Here is a 22289-nt window from a genome sequence, read left to right as displayed (position 1 = left end):
TTTTCTAAAAACATATATATAATTTTACATAATTTAAATATAAATCTATATTTATATATCATACACTCCAAAGAGCAACCCCTATCAATTCAAAGAAAATGAAAAAACCGATCGTTGGATGAGTTTATTACAATAAATTATGAGTGTGGTAAAAAATTTAGCCAATTTCACCATATTTTCGAATCCGATCGGATTGGTCAACCGTAGTCACTTATATGTTTTCTTGGTTGACCGATGGCGTAACAACCGCGAAACGTGCTTATTTTTTCACATCACGTTTATATATATTCCATCGATGGATGTGCATGGACATAAGATAAAAAAAAATTAATTTTAATTACAAACACATTGGCCTATACCAATTTTCTTCCTAAAGTTGTATGACTTCTACATTACATTTAAATTGTTTAGGTTCATTCTAAAGCAACCATGAAGTGGAAAATGAATTCGGAGAAACCAACCGCTCGATGGAGAGATTGTAATGTTTTATAGTGGTTGTAGAAAATCCAACCAATTTGATTCTCGTTTCGAATTCAATCAACTAGGTCAAACGTAGTTACTCTTATAAACCTATATTTATATATCATACACTCCAAAGAGCAACCCCTATCAATTCAAAGAAAATGAAAAAACCGATCGTTGGATGAGTTTATTACAATAAATTATGAGTGTGGTAAAAAATTTAGCCAATTTCACCATATTTTCGAATCCGATCGGATTGGTCAACCGTAGTCACTTATATGTTTTCTTGGTTGACCGATGGCGTAACAACCGCGAAACGTGCTTATTTTTTCACATCACATTTATATATATTCCATCGATGGATGTGCATGGACATAAGATAAAAAAAATTAATTTTAATTACAAACACATTGGCCTATACCAATTTTCTTCCTAAAGTTGTATGACTTCTACATTACATTTAAATTGTTTAGGTTCATTCTAAAGCAACCATGAAGTGGAAAATGAATTCGGAGAAACCAACCGCTCGATGGAGAGATTGTAATGTTTTATGGTGGTTGTAGAAAATCCAACCAATTTGATTCTCGTTTCGAATTCAATCACCTAGGTCAAACGTAGTTACTCTTATAAACCTATATTTATATATCATACACTCCAAAGAGCAACCCCTATCAATTCAAAGAAAATGAAAAAACCGATCGTTGGATGAGTTTATTACAATAAATTATGAGTGTGGTAAAAAATTTAGCCAATTTCACCATATTTTCGAATCCGATCGGATTGGTCAACCGTAGTCACTTATATGTTTTCTTGGTTGACCGATGGCGTAACAACCGCGAAACGTGCTTATTTTTTCACATCACGTTTATATATATTCCATCGATGGATATGCATGGACATAAGATAAAAAAAATTAATTTTAATTACAAACACATTGGCCTATACCAATTTTCTTCCTAAAGTTGTATGACTTCTACATTACATTTAAATTGTTTAGGTTCATTCTAAAGCAACCATGAAGTGGAAAATGAATTCGGAGAAACCAACCGCTCGATGGAGAGATTGTAATGTTTTATGGTGGTTGTAGAAAATCCAGCCAATTTGGTTCTCGTTTCGAATTCGATCAGCTAGGTCAAACGTAGTTACTCTTATAAACCTATATTTATATATCATACACTCCAAAGAGTTGCCCTAACAATTCAAAGAAAATGGAAAAACCGACCGTTGGATGAGTTTATTACAATAAATTATGAGTGTGGTAAAAAATTTAGTCAATTTCATCATATTTTCGAATCCGATCGAATTGGTCAACCGATATTTAGAATATATATATGCACATATTTTATATAGAAGTATAATAGTATAAGAACTTCCACACACACACACACACACACACACACACACACACATATATATATATATATATATATATATATATATAAACACACACACACACACATATATATATATATATATATATATAAACACACACACATATATGATATGAATTGATAAATTAAATTCTTATATAAAATTTATCTTCAAAAAATCAGTGTGAACATTACAATAATCACACAGATAATTAAAATCTGTGTAAAGGCTTATGTTACAGTAAAAAAAAAATTACTACTGTAATCATACAAATTTACAGCAAATTACCCGAGCAAACCTAAATCAAACCCATCAAACTGAAACATTAAATTCAATCAAAGGTTCTTGTAATTCCAAAATATAATTTTTCATACAATATACAATTACAAATTACAATTCACATTGCTCCAAGTTTTTCCAAATAACAATCATTGGAATGCAAAACCAATATTAGGATAAACCAAATGCAAATAAGTGCAGCTGCACTGCTTAAAAATAGAGTAGGGAAACAAAATGCAGAGCCAGGGATGGTGCTCAAAGAAAGAAGCCTGGTGCCCAGAGAAGCTACCTGTGCTTAAGAAACAACCCATGATCATGGCATCATATATATCAATTGCAACAAAGGAAAGAAATCCAATTTCTATGGCAGTACCATTAAAGTTTTTGTCTATATCCAAAAACAAAATTTATCTAAATCTATGGATTGAAAACATTTACCTGTGCTTCCAAATTGTATTAGCTCCTTCTCTCTCCTCCGCCTTTGATTGCATACTTTGAATGCTACATGCAAAACCCAAATCTTAGAGTACCTACTTCTTAACTAAGAACACCAAATCATAATACAATCCGCTGCAAGAAACCGAGAAACGGGAACTAAGAACACCGAAAAGATTTAAGATCCCCAATAACAAATTGATCACACAGTATGGGTAAAGGCATAGAGAGGAGGAGAGAATACACCTGGAACCGATTCACTATTTCTTGGGTAAAATACCTGCAACCGATCAACAAGATCCAAGTCATCACTCAAAATCCATACTTGAAACAAACACAGATCTGAGAATAGGTTAGAAACTAGTAGACGAATCCGGAGGATGCCAACTGATGATTGTAAAAGAAGAAAATAATGAAAGCATACTACTTTAAATTGAAGATCAACACAATATTCATAATGTTATGCAGAAGAATTTCCATGAAGTGCAGGTGAGGATAAAGTTTGACCCTCCACCTTCCACTGCCCCGCCGCCGCAACGCATCCCAACGCCACAGCACCGACACACCACAAACCCAACCACACGAGAACCTGGCCGGCGTCTGAGATCGAACTCCAAGAAGAATCGGAACCCCACTGGGCTCGTCACTTCCATGAAATCCAGAACCCAGCCACCGCCAAGCAACCATCCTTAGCCGAGAAACCTGCAAAAACCGGCAAATCGCACCACGCCAGAAGTCCATTCCAGCTCCCACCCGCGATCGACGAAGAGAAGAATCAGATCTGTTAACTCAGCCACGATCCAAGCAGAAGCCACCAACTTCCATCCCTGAGCCAAACCCCCGCCATAGAGCCACGCCACTAGCCTTCGTTTTCATCCCCTCAAGCCATGGAGCTTCCGTTGAGGATGCGTGTTGTTTTCGATCCAGATCTGAAATCTATATGGAAATGTCTTATACTATGTGCATAATTGTAAATGAATGGGAAGATAGCTAGGATTTTCAGGTGTGAATGTTGAAATGGACACATGAGAGAAGAAGATCGGCTAGAATGGCTCAGTTTTTTTTCTTCTTTTCTTCTTCTGATAACACCATGCATCGAGTCGCATAATAAATAAGATCAAAAGAATCTGGAAACTTATATAGAAAGAAAAGTATTTAATCCTTAGTAAAGAGAAACGAAGCCTAGAGATACTACACTTAATTGAAGAGCAGAAGAAGCCATTCTAGCCGATCTTGTTTTTTCTTATCTGGAAAAAATCAAAAATGAAGTGATAAGTGATCAGTACAAATAAATACAGGCACCAGTAAAAATTATCTTATTCACATAGATGTCTGTGAAAATATGTTATTCACACGGATGTCAGTGAATGTTATCTTCTTTGTTTTTTTGAAAGGGGTGAATGTTATCTTCTTAATCACACGGATATCAGTCCATGTTTTCACACTGAATCACTGATGTCAGTGAAAATATCTTATTCACACCCATTGAATGTTTCACACGGATATCAGTGAAAATAATTTCAAACGGATATCAGTCTATGTTTTCACACAAATATCAGTGAATATTATCTTATTTACACAGATGTCAGTAAATACAATTTATTTCGAGATTGAAATATCAATTTGTTAATTTTATTACATTCAGATTTCTGTGTATATAGTTATAGTCATACATATCAATGTGAGTTAACAAATACTAATTTAACATCTTTCACAGATATCTGTGGGTCTTCTTTATTTATACACATATATGTACATATAATTATAATAAATATTCATGTGGGCCCAATTTAGCATATTAGATACAGATATCTGTGTCAGTTAATCTTTCACACGGATATCTGTCTAAAATAATCATTCATACTGATATCTGTAGCTCATATAAATCAATATGATTAAAATCAGTGTGCATTGACTGTTTTGCTAGTAGTGACTTGAGTGATCAAAGTGATATATTTGAAACTTGAGTGACCAAAGTGTCGAATGAGTCATAGTTGAGTGACCAAAGTGATTATTCTCCCTTTAAAAAAAAAAATTTAATTGTTAGACACGCATCTTTGGTGGATATATAAGGCATGGTCCACCATTCTTAAAAAAAACTCATTCTATCTCACGTATTGATATAAACGTGACTACACAAGAGAAAGCAGCTGGCCTACAGAGCACTGACCCAACAGAAAGTGGCTGCAATGTGGCAATGGGTAATAGACAAGGACTGAAAAATCGAAACTTTCGGCGAAATTTCGTCAAAAATTTCGGTTTTTTAAGGGGTCGATATATCCATAACATACCAAGCATATTTCGATCGAAATTTTGGAAATTTCCCGATATATTCGATATATCGCCGAAATTATGGATATTTCCGAAACATACTCAGTTTCTCAGAGAAACTTTCTCACGCCAACCCTCATTCTTGCAAGGTCAACTTTGACCTACCATTCTGCCATGCACGTCCACCACTCTTCCTTCAAAGTTCAATCAAGTGACAACTCATGGACACAATCTGAAGGACAATCTTCAAATGATTTTATGGTTATGGCCAAAGTCGAGCAATGCATGATCCCTACTATAACTACCAGCACCAAAACCCGCAGCCAATCCCCCCGGACCCATATGGTTGGCATGTAAGTCAATACATGCAAAACTACAGAGGGGATGTATCATTTAATGACTATTCTTCACAATACACTCAAGACTCTACATATAGAGATGATGAAGATAGTGAAGATTTTGTACCTCATAGGTCTTCTACGTGGTTCTAAGTTACTCATGTAATTCAAGATGTAATGTATGATATGTTTAAAGAATATATATAAGGCGTGATGGCCTAGCCTCCCATTGGGTTTCCAGCCATCAAAAAAAAATTAGACGTTAATTTCAAAAAATTTCAGAGTTGTCGGCGATTTAGCATTTAGCATTTTATGTTAAATTATAACAAATTACTATATAACAATGTTTATTCAAGGTTTTCTTTTCATATATAGTAGACAACTGATAAAACAAACATATCCAAAAGTTTCACTTAAAATTTCCATATTTTTCTTCAAATTTCCATCATTTTTCTTGATTTTATATCTAAATCGATATATCCTCAATATTTCCGTCGAAATTTCCGTTTCCGGGACCATCGAAATTTCCTCGAAACTCGATATTTTGGTCCTTGGTAATAGACACACACATATGTGACCTTTGGCCTAATTTTGTCACACATGTTGTATGTGGCTATTAGTGAGAGAAACCCTAGTTCTTAGAGAGAGAGAGAGAGCGTTTTTTTTTTTTTTTCATTTTAATTTACTGTGTAAAAAAAAACCAATCCACCACACTCTCTCCAATTTGATCAATCTTAATTCGTTGTTAAGTATGTAATTTATGGTTTTTTTGTTATTACATGGGTACATTTTTGGATAATTTATATGTTCAATTTTGAGCTATAGGCTAGGCATTACCAACCTTTCAGCTTTCTTTTCAATTTGATCTCCCACCTGGATTAGATGACGCATGGCCATACGATTGGTGACAGTGTTTATGTTCTATGCATATTCTTGGGTCAGATCTATTAAGAAACGCAGTTTACACAATATAATTACATATTACCAAGTGAAAATACAGGACCAGGCCATTTTGAAAGTTGAAACTGATCTAGGTATTCGACAGCTTCTACGTACACATATGCATATTAGTTTCATAATATTTCAGGGAACCCGAGAATACAATGGAGATTCTTTCATTTATTTACAGAAAAAGAAAAAGGTACGTTCACCTAACTAGACGGACTTTCAGGTACGTACCCCTCGATCAACAATACAGAAAAAAACAAATTAAACAGAGAGGGAGACATCAACGGTCAACCTTACCAATTAAACTGCCTTTAAAGAAAAAAGACGAAATAAAAGTAGGAAGAACAAGAACACATCCTGATAAAGAGGTACTTAAACAAACACAACCCCCCCTCCTCTCTCCCTCCCTCTCTTTCTAGCTAGACATTCCGATTCTTCAAAGAAATTAAAAATATTGGTCTGCCATGAAATCTTCATTACTGTCTGTGTTTGTGGTTCTAATCATTGGTGATTTAGTATCATTAACACCCTTAACATTGCCGCTCTCAAGTGGAAAGAGCTCCAGAGTTTGAGTTTCTAATCTACTTTCTGCTCCTTTGTAAATATTGGGTGCACTCAACACCATACCGTAATCATAATCATAATGGGGATGATGATAGTCGAAGAGCTTTGGGTATATTAATGTAGCTGATGCGTTTGTTCGTTCACTTCGTTGTGCTTCCGAGGTCAGTGTAGCCGAATAGGATTGCTCCTCCAATTGACCGGAGTAATTGCCCGTTACCATGCTCATCCTCTTTCGCAGCCCTGGAGATAATTCCTGCAGACTTACGGTAACAAATGAAACTCATGCACGTACGTACATACGTAATGTAAAAAGGTAAAAATTCCTAGCATTCAATCCATTTCTATATTTTCTTGAGATTTTGGTTAGATACGGTTAAGTCCAAGAACCACATACGTTAAGAAAATGATATATACCTGATCAACAAAAACACCGCAGTTTGACAGTGTCCATTTGTTCTGGTGCTCAATTTCAAGAGTACTTGACCTTCTCAGTCCTGCAGCTGCAAGTAGACAATTTCCATACTAGTGATTTATCTGTTAATTACTTCTTGAGCCTGATCAATCGTATGTGAAACTCATATAGAAACAAATTTTAAAACTTCTTGTAAAACTCGAGGACTCAATCAATTAACCTAAAGGAGGTAGCCTCACCAGCCTAGTGTTAAGCCCTAGTTCCATATTACTTGGGAAAAGATGAAAATATTTAATACAGTACAGTCCCGAGAACAATACCTCCTGCAGATTCTTTGTTACTCCAAAGTTGTTGTTCCTTTGACTGATACTGAGGCATGGACATGAGTTGTCTTCGTCTCTTCTGTCTCTCCCTCGCTCGGTGGTTCTGAAACCAGTAGAAGACATTCTTGCCTTCAAGCTTTCCAAAGTGTCGAAGCCGCGCAGTCACTTGTCGAATTTGTTGTGCCGTCGGTGTCTTTAAACCATGTTCGTACAGCTCTTCCAGGAACCGTAACTGCTCCGGGGTTGGATTCCATCGGGAACTTCGCTGTGAATCTGCAGAGGCGGGTTGTTGACCATCACTGGCACTTCTGCCTTGCTCAGACGATGTCATTCCAACCACTGTATGAAATATATTAATTGTGTTAATTACTATATCCCATGTCAACATCTTCAAATTTAAAATTTAACTGAGAAATTCTACTAGGTACCCTGATGATGGTGGTGGTTGAATGATAACACATGACTTTGGGTCATGTTGGAAGTAGCACTAAGCTTTGGAGTGAATGCTACTTCTGCAGCGGGGTCATGAAGATTTGTAGCTTTGATCGAGTAGTGGTCATCCTCATGCATATCCCTATTACTGTTCATGTTAGGCTTTCTAAAACCACCGCTGCTGGACAAGGAAATCTTTTGACTTGGGATTGTGATAAAATGATTGATATTCAAATAGCATGAACAATAAGTCCGACTACATAAGGGGGAATCATTTAGATAGTAGAGCTGAGGAGGATGGGGATGCACACGCACATATTATATAGGCAAAACGGCTAGTAAATGATTTCTTGTTGTGGGACCTAGATAACATATCGACAAATTGACCATTAGATTTTTAGATCTCTATGAGTATATCACTTATGCATATTTTCAGACATATTGAAAATCATTAAGGTACGTATTCATAATTGATTAACTGTGATGTTACTATTATGAACATTAATGGTTTAAATTGGACAGAATTAGTTCGGCAATTGATTTGATTTAGTTGGTACCTTAACGATTATCAATTTGGTTGAAAATTTGCATGAGTTATATATACATAAAGACCTAAAACCTGAATATTTGAGATGTCTATATGTGATCGAAAAGTAAGGAATCCCTATATATACAGGGTCCTTCTAGTGATGGTTCCATTTTTTTAGTTATTTTAAGGAATCACTCATTAGACCAACTTTTTTGTCACAAACTGGCATCTCAACAGTTCAATTTTTAGGTCCCTATGAGTAGATCACTTATGCAAATTTTCATCCAAATTGATGATCATTAAGATACCGAACTTGATCAACTTAATGGACAAACCGAATATGATCAACATGAACTGTTCAAGTTCTTAATAGTGAATCATGATTATGAATACCGAAACGATTATCAATTTAGCTAAAAATTTACAGTAATAATTTACTCAAGGAGACCTAAAAACTGGACCGTCAAGAAGCCAAAATGTGATCGAAAAGTAGGTATCACAATATATCCAATGATATAAAATATTTAAAATTTGGTAACTTGTTTAGCCCTTAGCCAATTATTGAAAACTGACAATTACGTTTTTTCCTTTTTTAAAAAGAATTAAAAAAAACCTTCTAACCTAGGCTCACTGAATTACTATTAGATATTACTAATTAATTTTATCATTAGCCAATTAATGTTTGATTAATGCTTGATTATCAATTGACAATTACACACTTGACAATTACATTTTTTCCTTATTAAAAATAAAAACCTTCTAACCTAGGCTCACGGAATTAGTATCAGTTAAATAGTCTTTATTACTAATTAATTATATCACTAGTAGTTTCCTTAATCAAATATAATTTTTTTTACATGCATTTTACGACAAAGTCAACAATTAATGTAAAAATAAATAATCTTTGTTTTAGATGTAGTAACTACTTCACATATAACTTGTTATTACTGCTTTTTGAACTAATTTACAAATGTTATCACAATGTGTTATTATATAGGTAAACCATTATATTTTGACTAAAACCACGTATGTCCTTATTGGTTAAATGATGTTCTCTCTTGCGTAACTAAAGTAATATATTAATTTTAAATGTAAACCGCTTCGGGGAGCTCCAAAAACCTCGGCATATCCTAGGTCGCAGTTTTCAGAATTTCACTCGTCCGGCGGCGCTCGAGATCGGTGAGGTTTGCCTTGCCGTTAATGGGCTGCTGTCGGACGGGAGTTGCTATTCGCTCGGGGAGATATGGAGAGGAGTTTTGAAACTCAGGGCTTTGGATGGGTGGCGGTGGTGAGGTTCTAGACGACATTGCTGGGTGTGATTTTTGCGTTGTGCAAGGATGGCATGCTTCGGCGGGGCTCTGCAGATCCGGGTGGCGGCGGGGTTCTGATTAGGGCTGTCAATTCCGACACGATCCGTTAACACGACTCGAAACCCGCACGAAATAAAACGGGTTGAACCCGCACGATTAAAAAGCGGGTCAGCCGTGGGTCAACCCGCTATTACCCATTTAATAAATGGGTCGGCCACGGGTCAACCCGCCAACACGAAGTGAACCCGTATAACCCGATTATGCTATACTTCTTCTTGAAATTTTAGACGTTTGGAGTATTTGATTATAGGATTAGACAATTTGAAATATTTTGCTTTATAATTATTGGATTTAATTATTTATGAATTATATATAATTATTTATATTCTTCGTATTGTGGAGTTTTTAGTGAATTTAATCAATTTATGTATTTTTTTTAGTTAAATGGGTCGCATTGTTAACTCTTAAATTGGTCATTTTGTTAAACACGACACAACCTATTTATTAAATGGGTTAAGCGGGTTGGAAACAGGTAACCCGTTTAATAAATAAGTTGGGTTTGGGTTTAAATTTTTGACACGATTATTAAATGGGTTGGGTTTGGGTTTGTATCTTACGACACCACAAATACCTTGACCCGACACGAACCCAACCAGACACGACCCATTGACAGCCCTAGTTCTGATGGGGAGCGACAGCGTGGTTCTGAGGAGCTTGCAGCGGTGACGACCTAGAGGATCTGGGCGGCTGCTTTCGAGTCTGGAGAGGTGCGCGGCGAAGTAGGCTATGTGCGGTGGATGGTGGTGCGTCATAGTCTGGCAGGCGCGGCTTGGTTGGAGTGTGGGTCGTCGCGGCTCGAATAGGGCAGACTGGTGGTGGCGAGCGGTGGTGCACGGGCAGACGCACCTAGATGATGATGTTTTGGGCCTTGCCCTAAATCCTGATGGGCCTTGGGGTTTTTTTTTTCCGGCTTTCTCCTTTGATACCCCATTGGGCCTTCAATTTGGGCTAGGGCTTTGCCCTTGGCCCAACCTATGTTTTTAGTTTTGTCTAAATTCAATAATTTCCTTGTATTAGGAACCTATATTTCTAGCGTCTCCGGCGTAGTACCAAAGGAGGATATCCGCTTTCTCTACGTATTTGAATGTACAATGAGTAGGACTATGTGGGTACTCCCACTAGCTTCTTGTCTGTCTATAAATGACAGCGGAAGGGTATGTAACGGCCTATTCTGGCTTGTGATGAATATATTACTTCGCCCTCGTGGCTTGACTCAAAAAAAAAAAAAAAAAAAAAATCTAAAGTAATATATTGTGTAATTTCCATCGTCAAAGTTGTAATTACTTTCAGTCGATGTAATTTGCCACAAACTACAACAATTGATGTAAAAATGATAATTTTTGTTCTAATTGTAGTAATTATTCCCCTTACAACCTATGTACTAGTTTATGAACAATTTAACATGTGTGACAACCAATTTGTTGTCGAAATGATAAATCTTTATGTTTTTATCATTAATGAAATGATTACTTCAATGACCATGCATTTTAGCACAATCCACGTCAATTGATGTAAAAGCGGTAATTTTTGATCTAATTGTAGTAATTACTCCCCTTACAACCTATGTAAAGTTTATGGACAATTTAACAAGTGCGACAACAAATTTGTTGTCAGACTGGTAAATCTTTATGTTTTTATCATTAATGAAATAATTACTACAATGACTACACATTTTACCAAAACCCCCAACAATTGATGTAAAAGTGGCAACTTTTGTTCTATTGGTAGTAATTACTTCAAAAACTGCATCATTTATAAGATTATCAACCATTTTACAATTTCGACAACAATTATATTGTGAACATGGTAAAATTAATATTAGACCAAAAGATATGTAAGTACTCAGTATTGCAAGGAGATTCTCCATTTGATAAAAGTTGTCTAATTATGATATTTACATATTTGACCACTCAATTACAATAACCACAATAAGTGTGGTCATAAGTCGTAATTTTAGTTCTACTAGGTGTAATTTATTATTTTGACAATATTTATTACATGTTTCTAAACAATATTACATATCAAGATAGAATGCATTGTTAATATGGTAAATTTTATTTTTATAAATGACACATGTCAACATTTAAGTGGGTAACCTGATAACCAGTTCAATAGGTTTCTACTACATTAATTTATTAAACATAAAAAAATAAAAATAAAGGTATAACATACATCAAGGTACCCCAAACGACCCCGAGGTCTACGTACCCAACTGTTATTAACGTTTATGATTCACCGGCCAACACATGTCTTATAAAATAACCCTAAACGTACGTACGTATATTGTGAATATCTCTTGACTATGTTCTCCAATCACCACGTCCAGAAGTTGTTCACCTGCAGAAGAACTTATACTGAGTTTATCAGTTTAAGAATCTAGTAGGGAGCATTTCTATTTCACAAACTAATTGTTGATCCGATTTCCATCCAATATGCACATTCTCTTAGCTAGCTGACTAGCTCACAACATTTTTTTCTTTAAAAGCATCGCAGTTTTGATTTGGTCCCATGTAGTCGGCATAGGCTAACTACGACCATATCCCAGACAAAAAGATAAGGATTAAATAATGTTTACTCCTTATACTTATAAGGTTTTATCGTTTCAGTCCCTGACCTTTGAATTTCACCTAAAAAGTCTCTGAACTCTCAATTTCCTCCCAATTGGTCCCTAACATCAAAATTTTCTGTTAAAGTTGCCGAAAATGTCTATTATGCCCTCACTTACTTTTTTTTTTTTTAATTTATTTTTTCTCTGTTTTATTTCTTTTTTTCATTTCACCTCTTGAAGGTCTGTGGATTGGAACCATCTTGATGAGGAGATGAACAGAAGGAGGCGAAATAGCTGGAAGAAGAAGAGGTAAAAAGAAAAAAAAAAAAAAAAAAAAAAGAGGAAGAGAAATATATATATATATATATATATATATATATATATATATACAGATCCCATCCAGAGCGGAGCTCCACTTTGAAAATTTACGTGTGAAGTTCGAGTTTTGGGTCACTTTTCGGTCGCACATCCACATCTCGACCGTTCAGTTTTTAGGTACTAGTGTATAGATCGTCTATGCAAATTTTCAGCCAAATGATGATCGTTAAGGCATTGATAACTACCTTAAAGCTAGTACGGTTCAGGTTGACAGATTCAGTCCGTCCATTGGTTTAAGCGAGTTAGATACCTTAACGATCATCAATTTGGCTAAAAATTTGCAGAGAGGATCTATACACTAGTACCTAAAAACTGAACGGTCGAGATGTGGATATGCAACCGAAAAGTGACCCAAAACTCGAACTTCACACGTTAATTTCAAAGCGGAGCTCCTCTCTGGATAGGATCTGTATATATATATATATATATATAAGTAAATGAGGGTATAATAGACTTTTTAGGGGAAGATAACGGAGTTTTTGACGGATGCTTGACGGCAGGGACCAATTGGGAGGAAATTGGGAGTTCAGGGACTTTTTAAGTGAAATTCAAAGGTCAGGGACTGAAACAATGAAACCCTATAAGTATAGGGAGTAAGCAGTATTTAACCCAAAAGATAATAAAAGAGGCAAAGAGAGAAGGTGGAGGTGAAGAGTCAGCTAGGTAGTCACTGCAAAAGAACCAATGATTTTTTCACCTACAGAAGCTTTTGGTAAGAAGGAAATGAAGGGGTAGTAGCCATGAGAGTTAGGGTCTCACTGCACGATTTGAAATTTAAATATATTATTTATTTTTGTAAGAGAGTCTTTAAAGAGGACTTTCAAAAAAAACAAAAAATAGTACACTTTAACTTATCGACATAATCTCATCATCATGCTCACAACCGCTAGCTAGTCCAAAAAAAAAAAATTGCTCACAACCTCTCACAAAATACTATTATTTTAAAAGTACATTTGTCATACTAATATATATATTATGTGCGCTCCATAATAAATTCATGAGTATTTTAAGCCCTAAAACAAATTGTATGTGATTCATGAGCCATGTGGGATATCGTTTCACCACATATAAGTTTTTTTTTTTTGGATCCAAGGACACTTATATTTCATTAAGCAGAAGGATAAGTTACAAGTACAATCTACAAGCCATTAAGGTCTACTTCTAACTAAACATACATCCCAACATGTTGCAGCGCATATCGCATAATTGTGTGCGTTACACCATTGTTTTCACGTGATTTGTAAAACATCAAACGTACGAACAATGTACATAGTTGGATTAGTACTCTCTCTTTGCTTAAAGTCACTACCAAAATCTGCACGTATATTAGTAGCTGCTGTAACTTTTGTACAGTGGACGTACATATATAGTAACAACACACATGAGGGTAGCTCTGAGAATTAAAGACCACTTCTTCTATATTGACGTCAATAAGAGAAACCGCTTCTTCTGCACAGACAAGAAGATATCAATTGCAAACTCCAAACTAGCATTTAAAACGAGAACGTCTTCCGTACTCGGAGCATGCGGTGCTCGAAGTTTTGGGGTCCACCTACGTGATTTCCACGTGACTGTTTATTAAAACAAAATGCATATAGGAAAGGTTTAGCCGGTTAGTCGGTTCCCAGTTCCCAAGTAATTTGTGTGGAATGAAATTAATGCAAACCAGGGTAGGTGAATTGATTTATGAATTGAGTGTTCATCACCATGCTCCTCACTGTCAGTATTCCCATATCTCTCCATTCTTCCAAACTCATTTTCACCGTCAGCTGCAGAATTCAACCGGGATTTGACCGACTCAATCACTCAGATCTTGAATTTTCACACCAAATTCAATTCCCTATTCAATATTTGACCTGCAAATCGAATTTCGAACAGGCAGAGGGAGAGAGAAAACTAAACGTAGATCGATGCTGCCAAGCTTGTTTAATCAACTTTTGTTTGATTGATCCGTTGTCCATGATCTCCGATAATGATCTGGGTCTTTTCATTTAGAGCAAACTTTTTCTTGTTTTCTATTATTTTGTTGGAATTAATTATAACTTACTATTAATTGCAGAGGGTTGAATTTGCCAAAGGTTGAAATCGGAGGGGAGGCTTTGAAATCCATGTTTTTAATTCTCTTAATTCTTGCTCTTGATGCTTCTCGGAGATTCGAGAAATCGGGAAGGTCTAGAAAACCGTTTGGAGGCCAACGTGGTTCAGGTAATTATAATAAACAACCATGGCGGCATGGCCGATGGTGGACATTTCCTTCACAGAGTCATGTCATACCTCGTCAATGAGCTTCTGGTCGATAGCCTCGCCAACAGCAGATCATTCCATGGGTTTGCTCTGAGGACATCAAAGCAAATGGATGAGCTTTCAAATTTGGTTGCCAAGAAGAAGGAACAACTTGCCGAGCAGATGAAGGATATCTCCAGTTTGGTTGTCATCACACCATCTGTATACATCCTTCTGTCTTTGAGAGCTATTGAGAGAAAATAGTGTTTCTGAGCTGGGTTTCTTTTTTTCTTTTTTCTTTTTTTGTTGCAAAGTGTGCTTCTAATGGCACATTAGTTTGTTACTATATACAAGGTTATATATATGACCTCCCTCTCGAGTTCCACAAAACAAAAAATTAAAAAAAATCTCTTGCTCTTCATCTTACTTTTCCGAGCCATTTGTTGTTTCTGAAATCTCAGTTAGTATCTTTTAATAGATCTTCGTTAAATTTAGGTTAAAGAGTTATTTAAGAGAAAAAATAAAATAAAATGTTATAATTTAGAACTTTGAGTCTATTGCAAAGTAAACAAGGCTTTGGACACTGACTATTGGATGCAAAAATTAATTATATTATTTTAGGCTTTCTATTCAAAATTGATCCAATTTGGTATATGTTTCGACCCTGATCTCCTAGGTCAACCGAAAGTCTTTATAGCCATATTTTTATTAACTAGACACTTCAAATGGCAAGATCGTTAACATATACAAGGCTTGAAAAAATTACCGTTAGATGTGAGCATTATATAATTTTAGGCTTCTAGTGCAAAGTTGATCTGATTTCATATATGTTTCGAACCTGATCCCCTAGATCAACCAAATAAGGCTTTATAACCCTATTTTTTATTAACTACACCCTTCAAAAAACAAGACCCTTAATGGAAATAATGGATATGAGAATTACATTATTTTAGACTTCCTATCAATCCAATTTCATATATGCTTCAACCCCATTTATAACCCTATTTTTATTAATTACACCCTTCAAATGGCAAGACCGTCAACTAAAACAAGGCTTGGGACATTGACTGTTGGATGTAAAAATTACATTATTTCCAATTTCGATTTTTTGGATCGCACAAAATTCTTATATGTCTACTAATGTGGTATAACTAGTTTATTAGTTGTAATGAAAAGTATATCTTCCATGAGCAATAATGTGTAGGAAATAGAATTTATCAAAATTGACCGTAGGATGTTATCAAGATAAGAAGGAATGGTTATGGTCAAAATTTCAGCTATTTTCGTCGTCGTTAGGGTCTTGATCTAGTAGGTCAACCCTAAACCTTAAATACCACATTAAACTAGTATGCTCATAACCGCTCACTCGTAACTTATTTTTTCGATTTGTCAGCTCTCATGCTCTCGTGGGTAGGAGCTATATCAACTAATGTAAAAATTTCAGAAATTTTATCTCCTCAAGGGTCGGCTCCCCTTAGGGAAGTAGAAGCTTTTAAAGGGTTGACTGGTTCATTTCATGTCAAAATGACGACGGATTGAGTTAATTTTTTTATACAATATCTATTAATACGCTATAAATAGATAGGTAATGTCAAATTTATCGATTTCCAATTTTCATTTTCTGGATTGCACAAAGTTCTTCCATGTCTACTAATGTGGTATAACTAGGTTATTAGTTGTAATGAAAAGTATACCTTTCATGAGCAACAATGTGTAGGAAATAGACTTTATCAAAATCGACCGTTGGATGTTATCATGATAAGAAGAAATGGTTATGGTCAAAATTTTAGCTATTTTCGTCGTCGTTTGTGTCTCGATCTAGTCAGCCAACCCTAAACCTTAAGTACCACATAAAACTAAGGGCTAAATACAAATTACTACCCTGTGGTTTAGGTCCAAAATCAATTCAGTCCTTGAACTTCTAATTTCATCAAAAACACCCCTGCACTTTCAATTTTGATCTAATAGGTCCAATTTGTTAGTTTTCCGACAATTGAGTTATTTAACTTGTTAATGTGGCTCATAAATGGCCTATGTTTTATGATGTGGTGTTGAGGTGGTCTGCATAGTCAATTTAGGAGTGAGTCCTACTATTAAAAATAAATAGTTTTTCAACAAATAATCCAACTATAACTTGAACCCATAACAAAATATTAACGAATTGGACCTATTAGATCAAAATTGAAAGTGCAGGGGTGTTTTTGATGAAATTAGAAGTCCAGGGACTGAATTGATTTTGGACCTAAACCACAGGGTACTAACTAGTATTTAGCCCTAAAACTAATATGCTCATAATCGCTCACTCATAACTTATTTTTTCGATCTACCAGCTCTCACGCTCTCGTGGGTAGGAGCTATATCAACTAATGTAAAAATTTCAGGAATTTTATCTCCTAAAGGGTCAGCTTCCCTTAGGGAAGTAGAAGCTTTTAAAGGGTTGACCAGTTCATTTCATGGTGAAATGACGGCAGATCGGATTAATTTTTTTTTCACAATACCTATTTATACGCTATAAATAGATGGGTAATGTCAAATTTATTGATTTCCAATTTTAATTTTTTGTATTGCACAAAATTCTCATATGTCTACTAATGTGGTATAACTAGTTTATTAGTTGTAAGAGCATCTTTGCAATGCTAACCATTTTTGAGTCGAATTTAAGCTAAAGTAGCTAAAAGTTATTTTAGTTAGCCACTTTAGAATTACGTCTGCTAAAGATGCTCTAATGAAAAGTATACCTTCCATGAGCAACGATGTGTAAGAAATAGAATTTATCAAAATCGACCGTAGGATGTTATCATGATAAGAACGAATGGTTATGGTCAAAATTTTAGCTATTTTCGTTGCCGTTAGGGTCTCGATCTATTAGGTCAACCCTAAACCCTTAATACCACGTATAACTAATATGCTCATAACCGCTCACTCGCAACCTCTTTTTTCAATCTGTCACCTCTCACACTCTGGTCTCTATGAGCTATACCAACTAATGTAAAAATTTCAGAAAGTTTATCTACTTGTGATTAAGCTCCCCTTAGGGAGTTATAAGTGCATAAATGGTTGACCGTTTTATTTGACATCTAAATGACAACGGATCTGCTTAAATTTTGTCTACAGTATCTATTAATACACTATAAGTAGATGGGTAATGTCAAATTTATCGATTTCCAGTTTCAATTTTTTGGATCGCATGAAATCCTTGTATGTCTACTAATGCAGTTTAACTTTGTTTATTAGTTGTATAGAAAAATATACATTCCATGAGGAACAACATGGAGGAAATACAATTTATTAAAACCGACCGTTTGATGTTATTATGATAAGAAGAAATGGTTATGGTCAAAATTTCAGCTATTTTTGTTGTCATTTGGGTCTCGATCTATTAGGACACTTATATTTCATTAAGCAGAAGGATAAGTTACAAGTACAATCTACAAGCCATTAAGGTCTACTTCTAACTAAACATACATCCCAACATGTTGCAGCGCATATCGCATAATTGTGTGCGTTACACCATTGTTTTCACGTGATTTGTAAAACATCAAACGTACGAACAATGTACATAGTTGGATTAGTACTCTCTCTTCGCTTAAAGTCACTACCAAAATCTGCACGTATATTAGTAGCTACTGTAACTTTTGTACAGTGGACGTACATATATAGTAACAACACACATGAGGGTAGCTATGAGAATTAAAGACCACTTCTTCTATATTGACGTCAATAAGAGAAACAGCTTCTTCTGCACAGACAAGAAGATATCAATTGCAAACTCCAAACTAGCATTTAAAACCAAAAACCTAAAATTAAAGACCTCACCTCACTATTACAACATCGTACTAAAATGAAATTTGGTAACCTCGGTTGGTGAGGAGGGTAGGTGCCTAGTTATTATGCCTTTAGTAAATATCTAATCCAAGTACCATGGCAATTATGTTGCTTTTCATCTTAGTTACTACTATAGGTCACGCTCTTGCTGCTCACATTTATGGAGCTAAAATATATTGACTGATCTTGTTCAAACTAAAGATTTCAGTGATTCGACAAAAAAAAAAAAAAAAAAATCATAAATGGTTACTCAATTTTTACCTATTCGACACTTTGGTCACTCATCTTTTAAATATATCACTTTGGTCACTCAACTTTAACTCTGTTATTCACTTTAGTCACTTAGTTAATTTTTTTTCATTAAAAAAAGGATTAAATACTTGTTACTCCTCATACTTTTCTCTGAAAAACAGTTTGGTCCCTCGCCTTTTAAATTAAACTGAATAGTCCTTATTCTCTCAAATTCTCATATAATAAGTCCAAAATGATCCGAAATGACTATTATGCCCCTAATTTTCTATTTTTATTATCATTTTAATTTTTTTCTCTATTTTTTTAATTTTTCTCCTTTTTTTTTTTATATTTTCTCTCTCCTGGCCGCACAGTCTCTCTCTCTCCCTCGACCTCTCTTCTTCTTCTTCTTCTTCTTCTTCTCTTCCTCTGCAACCACCGGAGAACACCATCTCCGGCCACCATTTCATCACCATTTCCAAATCTTCATTGTTTATTATGAAAATGGTTTTGAATCAATGGAACAAGATATATGTCATTCATAGAAGATTAAACAATTCACACACGGATCCCCAAATTTAGGGGTTTCTCACTCTCAGATTGAAAGAAGCAAAGTTCTAACAAGTGAAAATTCCACAAAAGATTGAGTGGATAGGATTCAGAGTTTACAGAAAGGTTGATAGAGTTAAAACAAAAAAGTGAACAAGCAAGACTTACAGAATTACAAAACGAAGCCCTTCAAGTACTCGGGGTCTCGCTTAGCCCTCTCCTGGAACTTCTTGAACCATCGATCCAATATATCCATGGGCACCACCAGCTTGGAGCCATCGACACCACAAAACGACTGCATAAAATTGAACAGATTCTCCCCAACCTTCATCGCCAAACGCTCAATTCGCTTCTCGGCGGTGACATCCAAAGACGGCAGCGTGGCCAGGTCCTCGACCGAGACCCCGATCTTGGCGGAGAGTGGGGCGGCGTCGGCGGTGAGTTGGAGCTGACCACCGGGCTCCGGCCAGGGGAGGGAGAGCACCGCCGAGGGCCGAGCGACGGTGACGGCGCCGCAGAAGAGGAAGGCGGAGCCGGGAGACTGGATGTAAACGGCTAGGGCTTTGTATATATCACTAGGTGGAATACTAACCTGCTTCACAAACCCAACAATAATCAATTTCCTCATTATCTTCATCCTTCCCCCAAAACCCACCTTAAAGTTTCAACCTTTAAACCAAAATCACATCCCTAAAAATCAATTCACCCACAACAAAATCAAATCAAATAACCAACAAAAAGCCCCAAAAGTTACTCCACTTACCCTCTCTTCTTCTCTAAGATGAAGAACCCAAGCCCCTCTGACCCATTCCCTATGAAGCCTCAGCTCATCTACCTCAAACTCAACTCTCTGCTTCACAAACCGAAAAAACACCTCGAACTAGATGACAGCCACTAGAACCTTTAGGCAGCAATTCCACAACTGAAGAAGAACCCATTCGTCCCAGCTTCAAATACAAATCAATCAAAGCAATTCCACAATTGAAGAAGAACCCATTCGTCCCACGACAGCCACCAGAGTACTTGGATTTTCTTCCTGGAATTGAAGGGCTTGAGGGAAATGAAGGCGTGCCTATCGATTACTTGTTGGGGGCGGCGGCGCTGGTTGAATTTCTCGGCGTTGGGGTTGTTCCACCGCTCGAATCGGACGTCCGTGGGCGGGTGAATCTGAAGCGGGTTGTGGGCTGGGTGCCGGTTCACCGGTGGCGCGAAAATGGGGCACGAAGTCGAGAGAGATACACAGAGCGCTTTGTCCTTGGTTTGATGAAGTAGCAATTCGAAGAAGAAGAAGAAGAAAGAAAGAATCAGTGAAGTGAATCAATTGTGAGAAAGAAAGAAAAGAATTCGAAAGCAGCTGGAAGAAGAAGGTTCACTCCAAAAAAAAAAGTTTTTTATTTCGGAAGTACCGGATTTACCCCTAAAAAATTAACTGGGTTAACGTTTTTACTGTTGCCAGGTATGAAAATTGGGTCGGCTTAAATTTTCAGGTACCATTTTGATATTTTTCAAAGTATAGGTATGAAAATTAATAGTCTGGAAAAGTTCAGACACTGTTTGGACGATTTTCCCTTATACTTATGATAACTTTTAGTAAATGCTTATGTTTTTTTTTTTTTTTTTGTTGACAGAGTAATAAAGATTTCATTTAATCCTAAAGTCAGAACAACACATGCAAATAAACCCTATATGCTTGTACCCTAACTCAGTGGTCAAGCATGTAAGGGAATACGGGTACCATCCACTAGTACAATAATGATCACTTATTTTAAGAGCCTACACAATTACAAATCTCAGCGTACACTAAGAAAACTACCTTGAATCTCCCTTCGTCAATGCACTCAATTGTGGTACTCCAGAAGATTCATTAACTTGCATTGGTGTAAAAAGAAACCCTAGTGTAGACTAAAGCCCACTACAATAGCAAGCCTAAGCTGGGCCTAAACCCACTACCTTCGCCAAACAAATAGTTAGGGCCCTCCGGTCCCCCTAGATAATGACCCCTTTATTTACGTCCCCATGTCCCTCCCGTGTGGGGACGAATTCTCCGAAGATAAAATGGATTATGGGAGTGAGTTCATTCCTGGGAAGAGGAAGAAGCAGATAGAGCAAATGCCTCCTTTTTATTTCTGTCCTCTAGGGAGTTATTGGGATTTAAAAACTAAATCTTAAAAACCCTAAAGCCCAAGGTCAAACCCGTGGCTTAGCCTTGACCAGTCATCCCTCCCTGTGCAGAGACACCGTACGCACCAGACAAAATGAGCCGCCGCTGCGAGCAAGCCAGAGCCACAACTCCTGAAGGAACAACCACCAGAAGGCATCGATGAAGCCTAAACAAACCAAAACAAGTTTGGGTCACCGTCTCAAGCCGCCACCAACTTCCCCTAACTTAGCCATCCTCGCCGCCACCGACTAGGCACGATGTTAACCCAAACTCACGCCATGAATCTCCTCCCTCAAGATGATGCCCATGACCTCCATGCTTCAGAGAAGAAAGAACCTGAATGTGGGGGTGGTCAACAAATGTGACCCTACAATCAAGGCAATTAAAGGAAAGTAATGGCAGCAATAAATGCGACAGTTAATGTAGCCGTAAATGCGACGATTAATGCGACATTCAGTGTGGCAATCATGGCCAACAATAAGCGATGGATATTACAGGAGTAAGTGCGGCCTTAATGGCGACTTGCTATCTAAGTTATTGGTATCTTGCCATACAAGTTTACTTGTAGCCCAAGTTGTAAGTCACCTATAAAAGGAAAGCAGAATCACCAGGTATGACATCGAACTCTAGTTGAGACTTC

At 36.4% G+C, this 22289-nt stretch overlaps 2 protein-coding genes and 1 long non-coding RNA gene across 3 annotated transcripts; 1 reads left to right on the top strand and 2 right to left on the bottom strand.

Moving 5' to 3' along the window:
* Positions 1-6549: 6549 nt before the first annotated feature.
* Positions 6550-7991, bottom strand: LOC133720917 (protein WUSCHEL-like). The gene is made up of 4 exons (XM_062147405.1): positions 7832-7991; positions 7401-7742; positions 7083-7168; positions 6550-6921 (listed from the first exon to the last, which is right to left on the bottom strand). Exons 1-4 carry the CDS (start codon positions 7989-7991, stop codon positions 6550-6552), a joined length of 960 nt encoding a protein of 319 aa, XP_062003389.1.
* Positions 7992-14222: 6231 nt separating this feature from the next.
* Positions 14223-15309, top strand: LOC133722240 (uncharacterized). Its single transcript, XR_009852576.1, has 2 exons — positions 14223-14562; positions 14720-15309. It is a non-coding gene; the product is annotated as an uncharacterized LOC133722240 (long non-coding RNA).
* Positions 15310-19447: 4138 nt separating this feature from the next.
* Positions 19448-21966, bottom strand: LOC133720916 (protein OPI10 homolog). The gene is made up of 3 exons (XM_062147404.1): positions 21925-21966; positions 20252-20338; positions 19448-20143 (listed from the first exon to the last, which is right to left on the bottom strand). The coding sequence occupies exons 1-3, from the start codon at positions 21964-21966 to the stop codon at positions 19661-19663; spliced, it is 612 nt and encodes a 203-aa protein (XP_062003388.1). The 3' UTR covers positions 19448-19660.
* Positions 21967-22289: the final 323 nt, after the last annotated feature.

The sequence above is a fragment of the Rosa rugosa genome, chromosome 7, assembly GCF_958449725.1.
Source record: "Rosa rugosa chromosome 7, drRosRugo1.1, whole genome shotgun sequence".
Classification (NCBI taxonomy): Eukaryota; Viridiplantae; Streptophyta; class Magnoliopsida; order Rosales; family Rosaceae; genus Rosa; species Rosa rugosa.
The sequence above is the reverse complement of the archived record's forward strand: the minus strand, read 5'-3'. Positions and strand labels throughout refer to the sequence as shown.

Excerpts from the sequence above, each read along its gene's own strand:
- LOC133720917 (XM_062147405.1), bottom strand. The coding sequence starts at position 7,991 with ATGAACAGTAATAGGGATATGCATGAGGATGACCACTACTCGATCAAA. Across the intron at positions 7,169-7,400 it reads TAACAAAGAATCTGCAGGAG|CTGCAGGACTGAGAAGGTCA; the intron begins GTATTGTTCTCG and ends GTCTACTTGCAG. Across the intron at positions 6,922-7,082 it reads GCGGTGTTTTTGTTGATCAG|GAATTATCTCCAGGGCTGCG; the intron begins GTATATATCATT and ends GTAAGTCTGCAG.
- LOC133720916 (XM_062147404.1), bottom strand. The coding sequence starts at position 21,966 with ATGGAGGTCATGGGCATCATCTTGAGGGAGGAGATTCATGGC. Across the intron at positions 20,339-21,924 it reads TGAGGGAGGAGATTCATGGC|AGAGTTGAGTTTGAGGTAGA; the intron begins GTGAGTTTGGGT and ends TTTGTGAAGCAG. Across the intron at positions 20,144-20,251 it reads ATCTTAGAGAAGAAGAGAGG|GTGGGTTTTGGGGGAAGGAT; the intron begins GTAAGTGGAGTA and ends TGAAACTTTAAG.